The sequence below is a fragment of the Nerophis ophidion genome, linkage group LG11 (genome assembly GCF_033978795.1).
Source record: "Nerophis ophidion isolate RoL-2023_Sa linkage group LG11, RoL_Noph_v1.0, whole genome shotgun sequence".
NCBI classification, from domain to species: Eukaryota; Metazoa; Chordata; class Actinopteri; order Syngnathiformes; family Syngnathidae; genus Nerophis; species Nerophis ophidion.
This window is the reverse complement of record NC_084621.1, coordinates 46,301,978-46,319,872: the sequence shown is the minus strand read 5'-3', so window position 1 is coordinate 46,319,872 and position 17,895 is coordinate 46,301,978. Positions and strand designations below refer to the sequence as shown.

At 38.2% G+C, this 17,895-nt stretch overlaps 1 protein-coding gene across 3 annotated transcripts in view; it reads left to right on the top strand.

Moving 5' to 3' along the window:
- The window catches only part of LOC133562195 (F-actin-uncapping protein LRRC16A-like), a 141,941-nt gene that overhangs the window by 61,870 nt on the left and 62,176 nt on the right, over window positions 1-17,895 (top strand). For all 3 annotated transcript variants that reach the window (XM_061916153.1, XM_061916155.1, XM_061916154.1), the window contains 6 exons: window positions 8,873-8,932; window positions 9,918-10,039; window positions 12,285-12,382; window positions 12,569-12,639; window positions 12,800-12,873; window positions 12,977-13,052. In XM_061916153.1, coding sequence (XP_061772137.1) covers window positions 8,873-8,932; window positions 9,918-10,039; window positions 12,285-12,382; window positions 12,569-12,639; window positions 12,800-12,873; window positions 12,977-13,052 — 501 coding nt within the window. The remainder of the gene's footprint in view (window positions 1-8,872; window positions 8,933-9,917; window positions 10,040-12,284; window positions 12,383-12,568; window positions 12,640-12,799; window positions 12,874-12,976; window positions 13,053-17,895) is intronic.

Sequence of the window (17,895 nt, the reverse complement as noted above, 5' to 3'; positions counted from 1 at the left end):
CAACAATGCCACCGTTTAAGACCCCTGCCCCTTTCCGTCCTCCGGCGCAACGAGACCTAGTACGCAAGCGCAAAAAAAAAAAAAAAATTCACCTGGGTGTCCATCTGCTCCAAGCTTTCCAGTAGATGACTTTACTGCACTGTGAAGTTGTTATTTAAAAGCTATATTGTAAAAAGTTTGTTGTGCATTTTACATTTGTTTGCTGTGTTTTGCGTGCAAGTTTTTGTATTAAAATGTATCTCCTTTGAACAATATCCAGTGTTGTGGTATTTCAGTTAACTAAAATGGGGCCCTATTGTAGTGAATCACACCTGAGCCATCATAAATTTGTCAAATTTATTGGACATGAGAAAGTAGACAATGCGACAAAGAACATTTTACAACAATTTATTTATATATATATATATATATATATATATATATATATATATATATATATATATATATATATATTGTTATGGGTTGACTCCACCGTTGGGGTATTCTTTTGTGAGATATGGCGTCAGGGGATAAGCTGGGTCACCCAAAAGAAGAACAAGGACCGGATCTTCATCTTCCAGCAGTTGTTTGGGACACGAGGGGATGGTTCCATCTAGGGCTGGGCGATATGGCCGTTTTTTAATATCGCAATATTTTTAGGCCATATCGTGATATACGATATATATCTCGGTATTTTGCCTCAGCCTTGAATGAACATTTGATGCATATAATCACAGCAGTATAATTCTATGTGTCTACATTAAAACATTCTTCTTCATACCGCATTACTATATGCTCATTTTAAACTTTCATGCAGAGAAGGGATGGCGTGGCGCAGTGGGAGAGTGGCTGTGCGCAACCCGAGCGTCCCTGGTTCAATCCCCACCTAGTACCAACCTTGTCATGTCCGTTGTGTCCTGAACAAGACACTTCACCCTTGCTCCTGATGGGTGCTGGTTAGCGCCTTGCGTGGCAGCTCCCTCCATCAGTGTGTGAATGTGTGTGTGAATGGGTAAATGTGGAAGTAGTGTCAAAGCGTTTTGAGTACCTTGAAGGTAGAAAAGCGCTATACAAGTACAACCCATTTACCATTTATTTATTTAGAAGGAAATCACAACTAAGTCAATTTACCAAAACTGTATTCATTAAAGTCATTAGCAGGTGAGTTTTCAAACGATGCTACATATTAGCAGTAATGCTACTTCTGGTAGCAACGCTTGTGCCCCACACTTGACAAATTAAAGTTGTCTGTTCGACATATTCCCGCTTGAAGCCGAACCACCGCCAGAAGATGAACCCTGTGCTGTTTTTCTTGGGAATTAATTCTTTCTTCATTTGTTAACATATTCACACCTTCTTTCTCTCGTATTATACTTCAGAATACTTCGCTAGCATCACAGCTAACATTAGCCACGCTGCTACCTCTGCTGGGCGAGGACGTATACGTATGTGACGTATGACTTGATGGTATGTGACATCTGTAAGAATGTGCGCTCGCTGTCTGTGAGAAGGAGACACAAGAAGGACTGGGAAGACCCTGCAGTGTAATGCCTGCAGCTAAAAGCAACTGTGTGAGAACGTTTACTCGAATATTACGATATAGTCATTTTCTATATTGCACAGAGACAAACCCGCGATATATCGCGTATATCGATATATCGCCCAACCCTAGTTCCATCTTTCAGCTGCGCGAATGGCGAAGTTAGCGAAGATGCGAGCATCATGCACGCTGTCTGGCCATTTCACAGTCACATCCATAAAGCAATATTTGTAGTCACACACTGCCTGTATCACATCCACGGGAGGAAGAAACAAAGTTTTTCAATAAATAGAATTACAACTGACGCGGACATTTGAAAGTTCTCTTGCCATCTGAGATGTGTTGTGTCCGAAAAAAACTGCAATCACATGTTTCCTTTATTTAAGATATTCATGTGTGATTTCCACAAGCGTCTGTACATGTAGAAGAAGGAGAACACTGGCATGTCTGGATGACTCACCTCCATCTTTTTAGCTCTGGTTGTTATGAAGCTGGCTGTGGCGCGTTCTTTCTGGCGTCACTTTTTGTTTGGCCGCGGGCTTCTGGCATCACTTCCTCTCCAAACTTAGTTTGTAAACGATCAATTAGTCCATACAAAGCTAAGAGCCGGATATTCAAGAAATACAAGGTGGACTTACCCGCTTACCAGCTTAGGCTAAATAATTATTTGTTTAAGGGGTTAGACGACTTAGTGTGGACATGGCCTAAAACAGTTGTTTGTGTTCCTAAACAGGGTTTACCCTCAATGTAATTAAATGTTGCGCACCACCACTGCATCCCTATTAGCGCCACATCTTTAAAATAAGGCTTTTTTTTTTGTTTTACTTAAACAAATTTCAGTAATACAATATTTTGTAACCCCTAGAAGAAATCACACAAAGTATGACGCTATTTTCAAATTTTATTACCAATCTTATGATAACAAACAACGGCACAATTCCGAAAGGTTTGACCTCCCATGAAAACACTTGCGCCGCCGCTGATTCTTCGCTTCCCAGGACATACAACAATACTTCCTCATTCGCCACCAATCACATTTCAGGAACGGACGGTGTGTTTGCAGACATGGGAAAAACTGACATCAAAACCAAACCACACAAACATAAAACATTAACATTCATTACAGTTTGAACTGATATATATATAGCCTATTATTTGCGCACTATTGACAAGTGATGTACCAAAAACTTGACCATCGTAAAAATACTGTGACGTAATGCTTGCTATAGCCTCTTTAGTCAGGGACATCGAGGGACAGAAGTAGAGTCTCTAAACACAAGTACATTCCACAATAACAGAAGAAGATTCTAGATTTTTTAAGTCCTTAAAAGTCTGTAAATCCTTTCAAAAAAATTTCAACAAAGTACCTTGCACAAAAAAAGCGGCAGTTGAAAATATGGCAAAACGATTACAAAAATATATAGTAATGAACAGAAACAATTTGTTTTTATTGTATGTAAAACATTTTTTAACCTTTTTAAAGAAAATCATATCATCTTAGCAAATTGTGCTAATTGTTCGATGACGTCATGGTGACCACGCCCCCACCGCCACATGTATCGTGGCAGTTTAGGAGAAACCCTGAAGCACAAAAGAACAGCTAGCTGGGGGGATTTACTGGGTGTTGCTTTTTAGACTGGAGTGCAATGCCTTAGTGTAGAGATCGTAATGATCCACTTGACGTCCATTGCACCGGTCGCCCAGACGGTGGGTCCCCACATCTGCGGTCCCCTCCAAGGTTTCTTATTGTTATGCCATTGGGTTGAGTTTTTCTAGTCCTGAGAATGTCGTTGTGGCTTGTACAGCCCTTTGAGACACTCATGATCTAGGGCTATATAAGTAAACATTGATTGATTGATAGATAATGCCTGCAAAACATAATTCCCTTTCTTTACTTTTATTTTTCTTTCTCCGAATCCCCCCTTTGGCTTATTCTATATACCCTCTCAATGGGATTTTGTGTTTGTGTGTCTGAGATTCCTAGACTGCTCTTGGTAACCCTCAAGGCCTCATAGCCTGACTGCATCTCTACCAAAACACAATTATTCTCCCAACTATTGTAATTTTTAAAACATGTTGTTAATACCTGCGCCGTCTTAATCTTCATGTATATTTTACCCTTTGTTGATTAAGTGACAGGTGGGCAATGAATGAACGAGTGAGCTGTGCAAACACTAATGCATTCGGTCATCTCACAGCATGTTGTTTTGCTTTTGGCGTGGGCACGTTTGTGTCAGCATGTCCTGGTGACATTGGCCGAGGGTCTGTTCAGATTCTACAGCAACAATATGTACAGCATATTGTAGCATGATGCAGATAGTCTGCATCATACACAATGAATAACATGTATTACACGTTGTGCATCACTGTATGTTATGTATTGCCCATTGGTAAGAATTTGATCAAATTAATAAATGTGGACAATTTAATATGTTGGTAGTAACTGGTAGTGCTCATGATTACGCAAAACTGTAAAAAACTGCATGTTTGTAGCCACTTAGCATTCACAATCCTTTTGAAAGACAAGAACACGTATGTATTTTACATTTTTCATTCAAATTTGTAATAATCTGTTTTAGGTGGCTACCAATGGCGCTAATGGGAGTAATCCATCGTGTCTCTAAATCAATCTAAAATGCATCCAAAAACTGCCAATAATATTCCATTTACATCTTGTGAGCTAAACATTAACCAGCTTTTGCAGCAAGATTATTGACATTTTGAGTTGCTGCATTATGATTGCCTCTTAGTTGGTCAAAGTTAATTTGATTGAATCATGTCCTAGCATCTCTATTGTAGAAGAATGTAGCCATAAACTGAAAAACTGTTCAGCTGTGACATTCAACTTAGACCCAAAGATGGCGAGAAAGACACAAAAACACACTCGTTTGTGCACCGCCTTTTTTAACCCTTCGTGTGGATTCTGAATAAATCTAAAAGTTAGTAAGCGCAAACATTGTACAGTAAGTGATAATTTATTTTCTTTGTTGTCTCTCAAGTTGTCTGCCAATATAGTGTTGTTGTTGAAAGTAATAGTGAACGTTGTGATCCGTCTGTGAAATGAATACACCGGTGTATGCTTAAAATGACCAAAATATGTGAATAATACATGTTTTTTATGAATGTGCCTGTTACTACATTACATATGTACCTACAGTGTGTATATAGAGCCTTGATGGAGGTGTTTGGATGTTTTTGGAGCGCTTTATAGGCGGAAGACTGTGACTCCCATTGACTCCATTGTTAACTGACTTTTATTCATGTTTGAGTTAGAATGCATAGAAATAGAAAGATATATGTGTGCTTGTCTTACATAAGGATTGTGAAAGATAGGCAAAATTCCCCAAAAACTGCAGTATCCCTTTTAAATACAGCAGAAAAAGTTTAATTTAATTTGTTATGCGTAAGCCTACAAAAAAGTACATTTTATTTTAAAATAGTTTATTTTACATTTAAAATGCTTTTTGTTTTTTATGTAAACATTTGGGAGGAACATAATTTGTTTTTGCATTAGTTATTCTTCATAAACTAGCATTTGACTATGGCCGATTGATTTAAAGTTGCAGTTTGCATTGGGCTCCAAATTAAATTTTGGAACCCCAACAAATGAATGGAAAATATAAGTGATTGAGAACAAATTCTGCTCCACAGTCACTTTTGTAACCCGATTTTAAGTCTCCCTACAGATTTTGTTTCTAGAGGCATTCCCAGGTTGCAAATGAAACCACGGCCCTTTCCAAAAGTATCGTAATTTTTTTTTTTTTAATTGTACACTCTTTATTTATACATCTTCAAGTCGTCACCGCTATTTTTTTTCCAAACTTGGTCTAAAATAAATTTTGTGAACATCGTATAGATTCACCCTGTCACACCATTAGGTATACTTGAATGCTATCTGATCAATTTAGAGTTGGAAAAAAAAAAATTTGCTTTTAACAGCATTTATGTCACTGATTGTTAAATGTCCGTGTATTATGACCATGCCGCGATTTGATAGAGTTAATAATTTATCTTTCCTTTTTTGTGTTTCATTATAGCCTGAAACAGGAGCTCCTTCTGATCTGGCTGAGAGTTTGAGTTGGGCCCTGTCTATTTTAAGTCGGATAACTCCTTAAACAAATAACTATTTAGCTTAAACCCTGTGTCAGCCACACTAACCCATCGTTTAAGCTGGGTTATACCCTGTATTCCCTTGGCCGTCTGGCAACCTTAGTGTCCTAAGAATGTCCACCTCACTGTGACATCACAATGTAGTCAATCTGCTAAACCCAGGCATCCAAAATGTATGAGCTTATGATTTGATGATTTAACATTTACAAGGGACAAGCGGTAGAAAATGGATGAATGGATATCAGTATCTAATATTGTAACATTTATAAGTCGGAGAAGACGAAAATCATCACAGGGTCCCCTTTAAGTTTGGTCATTTTTGAGGAGGAGGAGTTCAAGTACCTAGGAGTCTTGTTCACGAGTGGGGGAAGAGTGGATCGTGAGATCGACAGGCGGATCGGTGCGGCGTCTTCAGTAATGCGGACGTTGTACCGATCTGTTGTGGTGAAGAAGGAGCTGAGCCGGAAGGCAAAGCTTTCAATTTACCGGTCGATCTACGTTCCCATCCTCACCTATGGTCATGAGCTTTGGGTCATGACCGAAAGGATAAGATCACGGGTACAAGCGGCCGAAATTAGTTTCCTCCGCCGTGTGGCGGGGCTCTCCCTTAGAGATAGGGTGAGAAGCTCTTCCATCCGGGAGGAACTCAAAGTAAAGCCGCTGCTCCTCCACATCGAGAGGAGCCAGATGAGGTGGCTCGGGCATCTGGTCAGGATGCCACCCGAACGCCTCCCTAGGGAGGTGTTTAGGGCACGTCCAACCGGTAGGAGGCCACGGGGAAGACCCAGGACACGTTGGGAAGACTATGTCTCCCGGCTGGCCTGGGAGCGCCTCGGGATCCCCCGGGAAGAGCTAGACGAAGTGGCTGGGGAGAGGGAAGTCTGGGCTTCCCTGCTTAGGCTGCTGCCCCCGCGACCCGACCTCGGATAAGCGGAAGAAGATGGATGGATGGCATTTTTGATTAAAAACACTTTAAATAAAATTTATATATTTTCCTGTTTTAATGGCAGACATTACTTAATAATTTAGTTGCCACTATTTTGGTAATATTGTCCACATACAGTAGTTAAATCTTGGAATGTTGATTCAGGTTAATTTTTGGAATAGTTTCTGCACTGTAGACAAATTGGTGAGAACCAAAGACCTTGAAAAAAACACACACACACAAACATACTTTTACTGAATGACTACACCCCCACACAGACACACACACATGCGCGCACACACACACGCACACGCACACACACACACACACAAATACAAACACACAAGAGAGTCAGACAGTCTGCTTATCATCTGCTTCCTCTCATCTCTGAGCCAATCCTAAGAAAGTCAGCTCCCACCTGGAATTGCCGGCCCTCGCTTCCTGGCCTGCCTTCAGGCACCATGTATGTGAAGGATGCAAGTACAAGAACATTTGTTACTTCCAGTAATATAAACAGTCTGAGGCAGTTTTATAGACACGGTGATTCTCCCACTATCACATTATTGCGTTTTTGTCCTTATTTGGTGTCTTTCTCTTTCCTACACTGCTCCTTTGAACTAATCTCTATACAATATTTCAGTTCTGTTTTACAAATACCAAATGTGTCTTTGAACCATAAAATCACCTTTTATTTCATGGCTAAAGTATATGTGCTAGAAGAAACAAATTAATGACCGTCTCTATTATTTATTAGATATGCACAAAATGCATTCTTTAGAAACAGTAAAGTCTTATTAGAAACAATTTTTAGGAAGAAAAAGGCACTGCAGTGTTTCCCACAGGACCATAATCTATTTGTGGTGGCGGTTGGTTGGGTGCTTTTGACGTAATGACGTAATCGTTCAAATTACATCGTCATGGCCCACTAACACAATGTGAGTAAAAAATACCAAAAAAGCAAAGCAATTATGTTTAGGACTGCCGAAGGATGCCTTTTAATGCTGATCACAAATGTCGATCCTCTGGCTTACAAGCGGTTAGCTGCTAAGTGTCTTAATAAGAGTACATTAATAATTAATAAGAGTTACACAAAGTATAATATCATACAATTTTTTGGTATGTCTGCATCGTCACAGTCAGTACAAGAGGGTCAAATCAATCCATAAATTGGTGGTGTCGATAATAATGGTAATATCAGTATATGATCGATACGACAGTTATCAGATCAATATTTTAATTTTCTCAAAATCTTTTTTTTGTTGTTGTCTTGGTTTCTGTTTTCAAACTTAGAGAACAATTCCCTGGACACACAAGGTAAAAAACCTATGTGTTTAAATGAGTAGTAGATAGTAGTCTTTTCTTTTGTTTAGTTATTTTGTACAATTGACTTTGTTTTGGGGCTTCACGGTGGCAGAGGGGTTAGTGCGTCTGCCTCACAATACGAAGTTCCTGCAGTCCTGGGTTCAAATCCAGGCTCGGGATCTTTCTGTGTGGAGTTTGCATGTTCTCCCCGTGAAAGCGTGGGTTCCCTCCGGGTACTCCGGCTTCCTCCCACTTCCAAAGACATGCACCTGGGGATAAGTTGATTGGCAACACTAAAATTGGCCCTAGTGTGTGAATGTGAGTGTGAATGTTGTTTGTCTATGTGTTGGCCCTGCGATGAGGTGGCGACTTGTCCAGGGTGTACCCCGCCTTCCGCCCGATTGTAGCTGAGATAGGCGCCAGCGCCCCCCGCAACCCCAAAAGGGAATAAGCGGTAGAAAATGGATGGATGGATGGACTTTGTTTTGTTCAAACAATTGCATGTAATAAAAGAGAATAAGGCACTAGTTTAAATATTGTGTTGATATTATTACACTGTCAATGGTAGTCACCATAAATACATTGAAAAATGTGTGATTGTGGCAAGTGCTTTCATTTCAGAATCTCCAAAAGTATATCCACTTCATTTGCTGCAAAAACAATATTTCAGGCTCTGATTACTAGCTAAATAAATCGCTAAGTTTCAACACTGATCCATCCTTCACGATCGATCTTCTTGTTCTCGAGCAGATCAGTTGTAATGTAATATGTTTACGAGCGAAGTTAGGTAGTGCCAAATATATTTGTGGCAGTCTAAATTTGTTCCTGGTGGACTGCCAAAAACACAGCACTCATGCATACTAAATATACCGCACACACAAATGTTAAATTCATGTTTTTGCATTTGAATATTTTACCTCCACTTTTGCCCTAGATATATATATATATATATATATATATGATTTTGGAAAATTGGAACACATTTTAAACATATATTTCTTCTCTTTTGCTTTTAGGTGGAACATTCTTTTAATTACCTGGAGATTCAAGGAATAGCTTCTAACAAGCCAACACAGGTACATACCTTTTCCCCAAGTGTACAAATGAAGCAAAAGATACTGCAAGCAGAGCTGAGTGTGCTTATTTTGCATGTCAACACAACATGGAGCTTACTTGCTCACTGGCTCACAAACTGGGAATTACAAGCGTTAGGGCTCCAGTGGGAGGGGATGTTTCCTACTGGGATGTGTTCACAAAACACCAAGACTCAAAGGCACAAAATGCATGGTTAGCCATTGTAGATCAATGTAACACCTCTTGTACATTTTGCAGAAAACATGCAAACTCCCCCACTCTGCCTTTAAAAGTTCAGGTTCCATCAAATATATTTAACAGATTCATAGAGTTAAGATCGGAAAAATAATTTTTCTGGCCCTGCGATGAGGTGGCGACTTGTCCAGGGTGTACCCTGCCTTCCGCCCGATTGTAGCTGAGATAGGCGCCAGCGCCCCCCGCGACCCCGAAAGGGAATAAGCGGTAGAAAATGGATGGATGGATGGAAATAATTTTTCTTTTCTGATGTATCTGCAGATCCCACTTTCAGCTGTCAGGATGATCTACTTAACAACATTTCATAATCTGTCACTTTATAGAGTTCCTGCTGCTCAACCTTTTTACCACTTATCTCGAAAGATGTCATTCTTCTTAATATTTGGACTAATGGTCTCGCCTGTTGAATACAATCGTGCAAGGATTATGCTAATTTTGACCCGCAAAGGTGACACACGTTCCTGAGCATTTGCATAATTGCAGCTAGCGCTGTAATGGTTAGCCCATCTTGGCAAATATCATCAAATGTTGAGTTTTACTTCAATCGTTGGTGCATGGACAGATGTTAAGCTTATTAATGTGAATATGTTTAGTTGATAGAAATAGAAAAGCTTTTACAATTCAAATGAAGTACATAAGCATATAATGGATTCTATCATCACCTCTCAAGTCAACTACCATCCAAAAAATCATTTTCGAAAAAATAATTCAAAAAAATGGTGTGTCCCTTAGTTGTTTATAGAATATGAGCGAGGCTCCTTCTCTCTGAAGCTGCTCTCCACTGAGGAGGTCAATGAAGTGGTTGCTCATTTGGGAAACTGTCTCCTAAGAATATGTCCAGGTCTTCCACCCAGGTAAGTTCAATTTACTTTTAATTGTTCATTTTTCTTGTGTGTTTGCAAAACTCTCATACAACTTCCAAATAACAGAGAACACGCTAATTGAACTAAACATGTTAGTAACTTAAAGGGGTCCTATGTTGAATTTCATCTTTTTTCTTAATTATGTTGTTATAATGTTGGATTCTCGTTTTAAACAATGCCAAAGCGTCAAATCTTAAGGTTCATGAATTTTAGTGTTACTTTGCACACAGTTTTGGATCCCCATGTTCATGGGTTTTTTCAATCTGACTACATCATGACATCACAGCGAGGTGGATGTACTTATTTAGAAATTACGTGAGGCTCTCAGCCAGGAGGGGAGAAGTATTATTTTTTTAATCTAATCTTGGCATGCGCATAATAACGCAAACTTGCGACATGTATTTGATATTCACCATAGGGTGTAGTAAGCGCATAGTGAAATAAATCACCACATAAAGACATTAAAATGCTCTAATTGATAAAAAGCCTCGTTCATACATAGCTCCCGCAAAATTGCAGTTTCAGAGAAAACCGAATCAATTTGTCTGTGCGTTTTACACCGAACCTAGAGGTTAAGTGCAGACATTGCCATTAAAGTGTGCATGTTTACACAGCATCACACAAACCCGCTATAAATGGCTTGGTAGACTGCGAAAATTGCTTTCAAGACAACAGGGTGAGTCTCGGGCAAAAAAAATTTGCACTCTAGAATAGAATACGATAGAGTTTTATTGTCATTATTGCAGTGAACAGGTTCAAAGAAATACGAAATTGGAGCAGATCCCCTAAGGTGCATATACAATTTGGTAATATAAATAGTAAAAAAAGATAATAAGAGATGTATCTATATATATGTATATATATCCACATATATGCATACATATGAATATATATACACATATACATACAACATTATTGCACATTATAGTCCGAAAAAATAAAAAGACATGAGGACATGACGGACACATTGTGCTCACTCAGTGCCTGTTTAATGCTACTATGGCTCTTTGGTAAAAGCTGTTTTTTAGTCTATTTGTGCCAGCTTTTAGGGGGATATTCTTTTACACAGGGAACGGGAACGTCTAGCGTCAGGTACAGTTTTAATACCGCTTCAAAACTCAAGACTTTTCTACGAGTCAGCATGAACCTTCCTGTCACCACCTAAAAAAAAAATTAAAACATGTCCTACAATAATACCCTTTTCCACCTTGGTGATTTATGGGTTCACTTTCTTACACAAAATAAAACACAGATGAACCACATTAAATTGCAACGTTTAAGGGTCCCTGTCACATGTTGTCAGCATAGCATAAGACAGAGCATTACCCGTTGGTCTTACGCATGAACGTAACAGTTGGGTTCCTCAATGTAGCCCTCACTAGACGAACCTGACTAGCGTATAGAAATAAAGTAAATGTTGTATAATTAAGTAATAGATGGAGTTTCTTCTCATGAATACTGAATTAATATTAGTTTATTATGATTGCTGAATAAGCCATATTGTACTGAACAGCCATTTCAGGGACGTATATATTGTTTTTCTCTGTCATATTAAGTTATTTTTCTGATTTTCATCAATCTTTCATAGATACAGTAGATACAGTAGATACAGTTGATTTTCAAACGTTATTGGTTCGTGAACAGCTTTCGCAAATAGAAAAGTTTGAATATTAAATCAAATTTTTTCATATGAAACATTTTAAACATGAATAATGGGTTTTATTCCTTGACAAAAGTCCATGTATTAATAGAATATTATATACTTTGAACACAATATAACGTGCTATACAGTACTGTATATCAAACACTACTAAGACATTGTGTGTGGTGCATTCACAACAGTCTGTAACTTTAACAGATGGTCGCTACAATGATTAAGAATAACAAAAAAAAACACTTTACTTTGCACTCTGCTGACTGAGTTAGCAGTAAGCACCAGAGATTGGTCAGACCGCTCACAAAGGATGTGCTGCCCGGCACAACATGGCTGAACTCGAGGCATACAATGGGTGGAGAAAATGTTTTTACACGGAAACATTGTTCGTCCACCAAAGCATATTCTCATGTGGTCTGTGGATCGTAATTCGAAACGTTTGTACAATGAATAGTTCGTAAATCGAGGTTCCGTTGTAAACACAAAAAAATGTGAGTATCAATATTAAATTCTGAAAAGGATTTTTTGCAAATTAGATAATGTCACACTCGATAATATTATTGATTTGTTTTCTCATTTTAGTAAAGTTATGAAAAAGCTCAGCATGGAGCCTGCAGACAGGCTGAACTCTCTCCAGACGATGTGGGAGAATAACAAACCTGCTGACCCTGGACCATGTGGTAGGTCAATGAGGATGTCTCAGAGCTACGAGTGTCATGCTTCTGCACCATGAATCGATTTACATGTCACTGCAGGTGTTTTGGTCAGATAGAAGTTGTCAATGTAAAATTAACGCTTTGCAGTCTTTGTTGTTCCATTAATTGCCTTTTCCTGCATCTTTCCTCATATTTGCTTTTGTGGAGTAGGTGGCTTTTCACAGATGTACAGGTGTGTTTGTGACTGGTTGTCGCTGCCATACAGAGAAGAGGTTCAGTGGGTCAGTGCATTCATCCTCGTTTATCAAACATTTGATGAGTAGAACAGCCATATATGTTTATGTCATTGTATTTCCTCAATAAAATCACGTGTTCTTTGTTGAATTTATTTGATCTTGTTGACTTATTAAACACTGTCTTTAAATATGATTATTTTCCCAGGATGTTGATACCATCTATTTGACACAAGACACCAGAGAACTTAACTTACAGGACTTCAGCCATCTAGAGAACAGGTTAGTGTTTCATAACAGCATAATGTCCTAATTATTAAGAAAAAGTGCGAAGTCACTAACATGAACTTGACCTTTTCTTATTTGCTTATCTACTGCTCCTCAGAGACTTGGTGGCCATAATTGCAGTGCTAGAGTTCAACCAGTGGTTCACCAAGCTCGCCACTAAGGACTACAAGCTGGTAAGGTCCCTTTCTCTCGCCACTAATGATGTGTTTGTTAGTTCAAGGACTCAAAACAATATTTCTTCTTGTCTTTAGTAGCTGACTATAAATTAAGTCGTCCCTCCATCTTGTCTACAAATAGTGAAAAGAGAGCAATCTTGTGGTGAAGTGCGTCTTTGTTTTGAGCTTTTCGCTCTGCTCACTGGTCAGTTTAAAGGAAGCCCAGTTAAGTTTTGTAGTTACACCCTGCTGAAGATTATAGCATTCTGATTTTGCTAAAACCTTGACGGACTGTTGTTCATTGATATTATTGTGGAGAGATTTGTAGATCATGGTACTGTGTTGAATTGTTTAAGTTTAGAATAGGACTGTCAAAGTCAACGCTTTAACTCATGGGATTAATCATAAATATTATCGTATAAATCATGTATAAATGCAGATTAATCGTGATTTGTATTTTGACCGCACATGCTCCTTTACCTTAACTGAGGACAGTTACCTAAAAGGTTTAGGTTGTTATTCAGTTAGTGATCAGGTCAATGCAAAGAAGAGTGAGGAGACTCTGCCTGGTGTGCTCCCTGGCAAATTTCACTTTGAAATACACCCCGATAATACTTGAGATCAAACTTTTTGTAGGTTTTGAACTAATTAATGATGTGTGTTCAAGTCAAATGAAATCTTATGTGATATTCAGACAACAAATGGCATTTGTGTCAAACTATTGCTTTTATTTTTTTGCAAGTTAATTAAAATTTTGCAAGCAAGTAATGCAAAAGTTTGACTAATCTGATTAAAAATGTAATTGTTTAACAGCACAGGTTTAATATCACTTTAATTCTTCCTCCTGGTCATTGCCTACATATTTTACCATTATTATTGGCTTCCACAAGATTAAGATTGCCAGTTGAATACTCTAGTGATATATGAAATGTACCCAGTCTCTTGTTTTTGTAAATGTCCTTCTGCAAATACTTGTAGCTACAGTAGGCAGCCATTTAAATAGTTATACAATTTTCACAAGGATATATTTATTTACTTTTCTTCAAACTGTTTGCCGTGGGCATTTGGAAATATAATTCTATTGCAAAAGGTTTCCAGCTTTAGGATGGCTGTTTATCCAGTCCTAGCCTACATACAAGTATTATCATCCCTGCCAAGGAGGTTATATTTTCACTCATGGCTCTCTTGGTGTTTCTGCCAGCAGGATTAAGCAGAGACTGCTGGGATATTTTTTAATGCATGTACCAAAAGGCAATTTGTCTGAAAGAAAAGAAAATTCATTGGATGTTCCACCTTTAACTTTTTTGTATTTATCCTAATTGTTTTTTAGTTCCATTGTCTTTATTCCCTTATCCATTCTTCATTTCTGCACAACCCTCAATCTACCTTGCCATATCAAAAACTATCTCAGTAAGGCAATGTGTCCTTTGTTTTCCCCATCACCCTGTGTCGTTTGACTGTGAGGATCAGTCAAATGTTCTTGTGTGATAAGACTCTGAATGAGACAAAGGATCTTCATGTCTCCGGCTGCTGCGCCCCTCCAGGTCTCCATTCCCAACTGTCTTGTATTAAGGCTTCACGCCGTCTCACCAGTTAGCACCCTCGGTTTCCTCAGTCCATACAATTATCTGGCGCCTCCGTCATTGCCAGTTCCTTTTGTATTGAATTTTTAATCCTTTTTCTCACCACCATGCTATGCGCATATTTAGGCTCAAATGCCAGTGGGAGCTCAAGTGTTTAACGTGTGCCTTTTCTATCCTAGATTAGCGGGTATTAGATCGTCACTAAAACCTTTTGTGTTTTATACGTTCTTTCTTCAATTATTTCAGTGAACACATTTTGTAAGGAAGTAGCATCTACTATTATCTATTTAGACAATATGTAAATTAATTATGTTGCTAACAAACAGTTCTCTTAGTTAATTGAATCAATTTAAACTGGACTATTCCGATTTTTTTAGAAGAAGTTTCGCATCTCATCCAATCAGTTCATGCTCACAGACTAATATTTGACAGCTGTAGTCTGATGGTTTGTTGCGGGATCCAAAGTATTTATCCTTTACAAGGACATGACCTTTTTGTAGCATGAACTGAACAGATGAAGCCTGCTTGGAAAGAAGCAAAACAATCTTAATTCGGTCGATTCAATGCCCTGAGCATACCAACACCCGGAAGCCTTACACATCTTTTGCATTGCCTTACTGTTATCATTCCACCAATTTTAGACATTGATTATGATTATTGTAATGGCTATTTGACCTGAAATGTGTCATGGCTAAGGTCAAAGGTCTGACCTGTCATTATTTGACCTTTTATCCCTAATACCCGGTAGTTTGTAGCCACATCTGATATGAAGCAGTGGAGGTCAAATATCAAATGTGTAAATATTTCTGATCACTTTCCACCTGTCATAATTGCTATAAATTTTTTGCCAAAACCATATCAAGTTAAACAAAGCTGATATCAATACCGATGCCTTCCTTTGGAAAAACAACAGTGTGGGAAATATATAATCCTCCTCTAGTAGCAGCTGTAGAAAAAAAACACCATAATAATTTCTCTTTTACGCTAAAATAAATGCTTATAGTTAACTTTTTCAATGCTTAGTTATGCAGATCCGCAAAATAAAATTGTTTATTGCATACATTATAAATACTGTATCTATTTACCATAGTATATTTGGCCTATAATCACCAGGATTAGTTTGTCAGTTAGTGAGTTAGTTAGTTCGAAACATAACTTAAAAACTTATTGGCATATTTTAGAGGAACTTTCAGGAAATGTCAGAAAATTGATAAGGATCAAGTTATAGATTTTAGGGGTAATCCTCAATATTTTAACTATGTTACAGCACATTTACATTATGAAGCTAAACTTCTCCTTGTGTGTATGCTAGCTGCCTCAATTTACAGAGACAAGGTCAGTGGATGACTGACATGAAACTACACCGATGCAAAGACTGAACCATCTTCCAGCCTGTTTGGTAGCAAAAAACATTTAAAACCTACACTTGCAGGCAATTTTATTTATACTTCTATTAATTACGTCCATGAGGAGTTTATGCATTTGCCAAGGTTTGTAAGGCTGTCTGACTGTTTGTTAGTTAGCGACATAGCTCAAAAAAGGTATGGGCGGATTTTTAACCTTATTGCTCTTTTATCCAGCACTACAACAAGCTAATGCAAAGAAATGCTATTCCTATCTGTACTGTAAAGTTTAAATATGAATGAAAATAAAGGAAATCTAAGTCTGAGTTATCTTTCAGAAAATGTCTGTAATGGGATTACATTTTGGAATCAGAATTTTTTTTAAGATTTTTTACCACTGGGAGATAAAGTCTGGTGGAGGTTTGCGCTCTTTGAGTGCTTTTTCTAGTTTATACTGTAATGTTGACAAGATATACACACATATTAGTACATTACTGTCAGTTCAAAATGGGCCAATTTACTGTAACCATACATTAAATCTGGAAGTATCATGGTAAAATTGGAATAAAAAGTGAATTAACACATAATAAATATTAATAGACAACACAAACTCTTAGGACACACATTTAATTTAATCACATAATCAATCAGAAAAGTTGGGCTAAGACTCATGGAGAATCCCTTTTGAATCCTACTTTGTGGAGACAGTTAGAGGAAAGACCTCTTTTATTTCTGTGCACAGGTCCATAATGACATCCATAGATGATTTAAGTGTAGACATAGTTGAGATCTGTGACTGCAAACCTATCAAAAACATTTGAATGAATTGAAAAAAAAAATCCCTCAGACACACAAAATCACGGGGTGGTTGCTGTTATAGTGAATGACTTCAGCAATTCCTGCAGCTGTGACCTAATACTTGTGTCAGTAACGCACCTATAGCAGTAAATTTAATAAGGAAAGAGAAAGAAATATCAATATCAATGGAGCTGGGACAGGGGATAATTAAATAATTCACGAGGTACCAGGAAAGAGTGATCAGACATGAGAATTTTTGCAAATGTAAGCTTTGTGTTCTTTTTTTTAATAGCATTTGAAAATGAGTTCAGAAAAAATTATTACGAGAGAAGTTGTTATTAAGTATAATCTGCAGCACAATGGCTGATCATATAGCTTTATTGATCAATACAAGATCTGTATTCATGTTCTGTTCTCGTCAGGTTGTTGATCTGAACAAGAGATATACGTATGTAGGAGGAGAAAGGACAACAGATTAAAGATTACGTCATGATAGTGCAGCATGCATACAAAGTGTGACACCAATGTGCAACGTTGTCATCGATCCACAGCGGCACAGAAAGAAAATGTGTTATTTAAAGATTTCTAAATTGTTTAGTGAATGTAACATTCATCTCACATTTACTCTTTGTGAAACACTCTGAATCCTGACTCTACTACACAGTTTCATGACGTAAACATGTGAACAACGGTTTCTTTCTTTCATCTTTTTTGTCCCTCGACACTCCTTTTCTGCCCTGTTCCTCTCCTCCCCACTTTGCTCTCGACCCGTCTGGGACAATGTCGCCAGTGTTTTGGACTCGCCGGGGCTGCTGGCCCAGAGCAGCAGTGCCTATTGGCAGCATTGTCAATTACCAATAATAACAAGCACCTCAATGCCTCAGTACACCTCTGGTATTTTTATGGAAAATGTTGTGTTGATGCAGATAATTAGTGAATGACTGTAAAGTATTAACGAAACTGCATGGCAGAGTGGAAGGCAGCACACAGCGAACTGGGTCAGTGAACATCTAGGTGGGACTTGTACATCCAACTGTTGAATATTTAATTCTTTGTAAATATGAGTGCTTCTGCTCCCGCATGTGTGTGTGTCTTTTACATGTGTGATGCAATCACAGGAGCGAGACAACTTTTTTC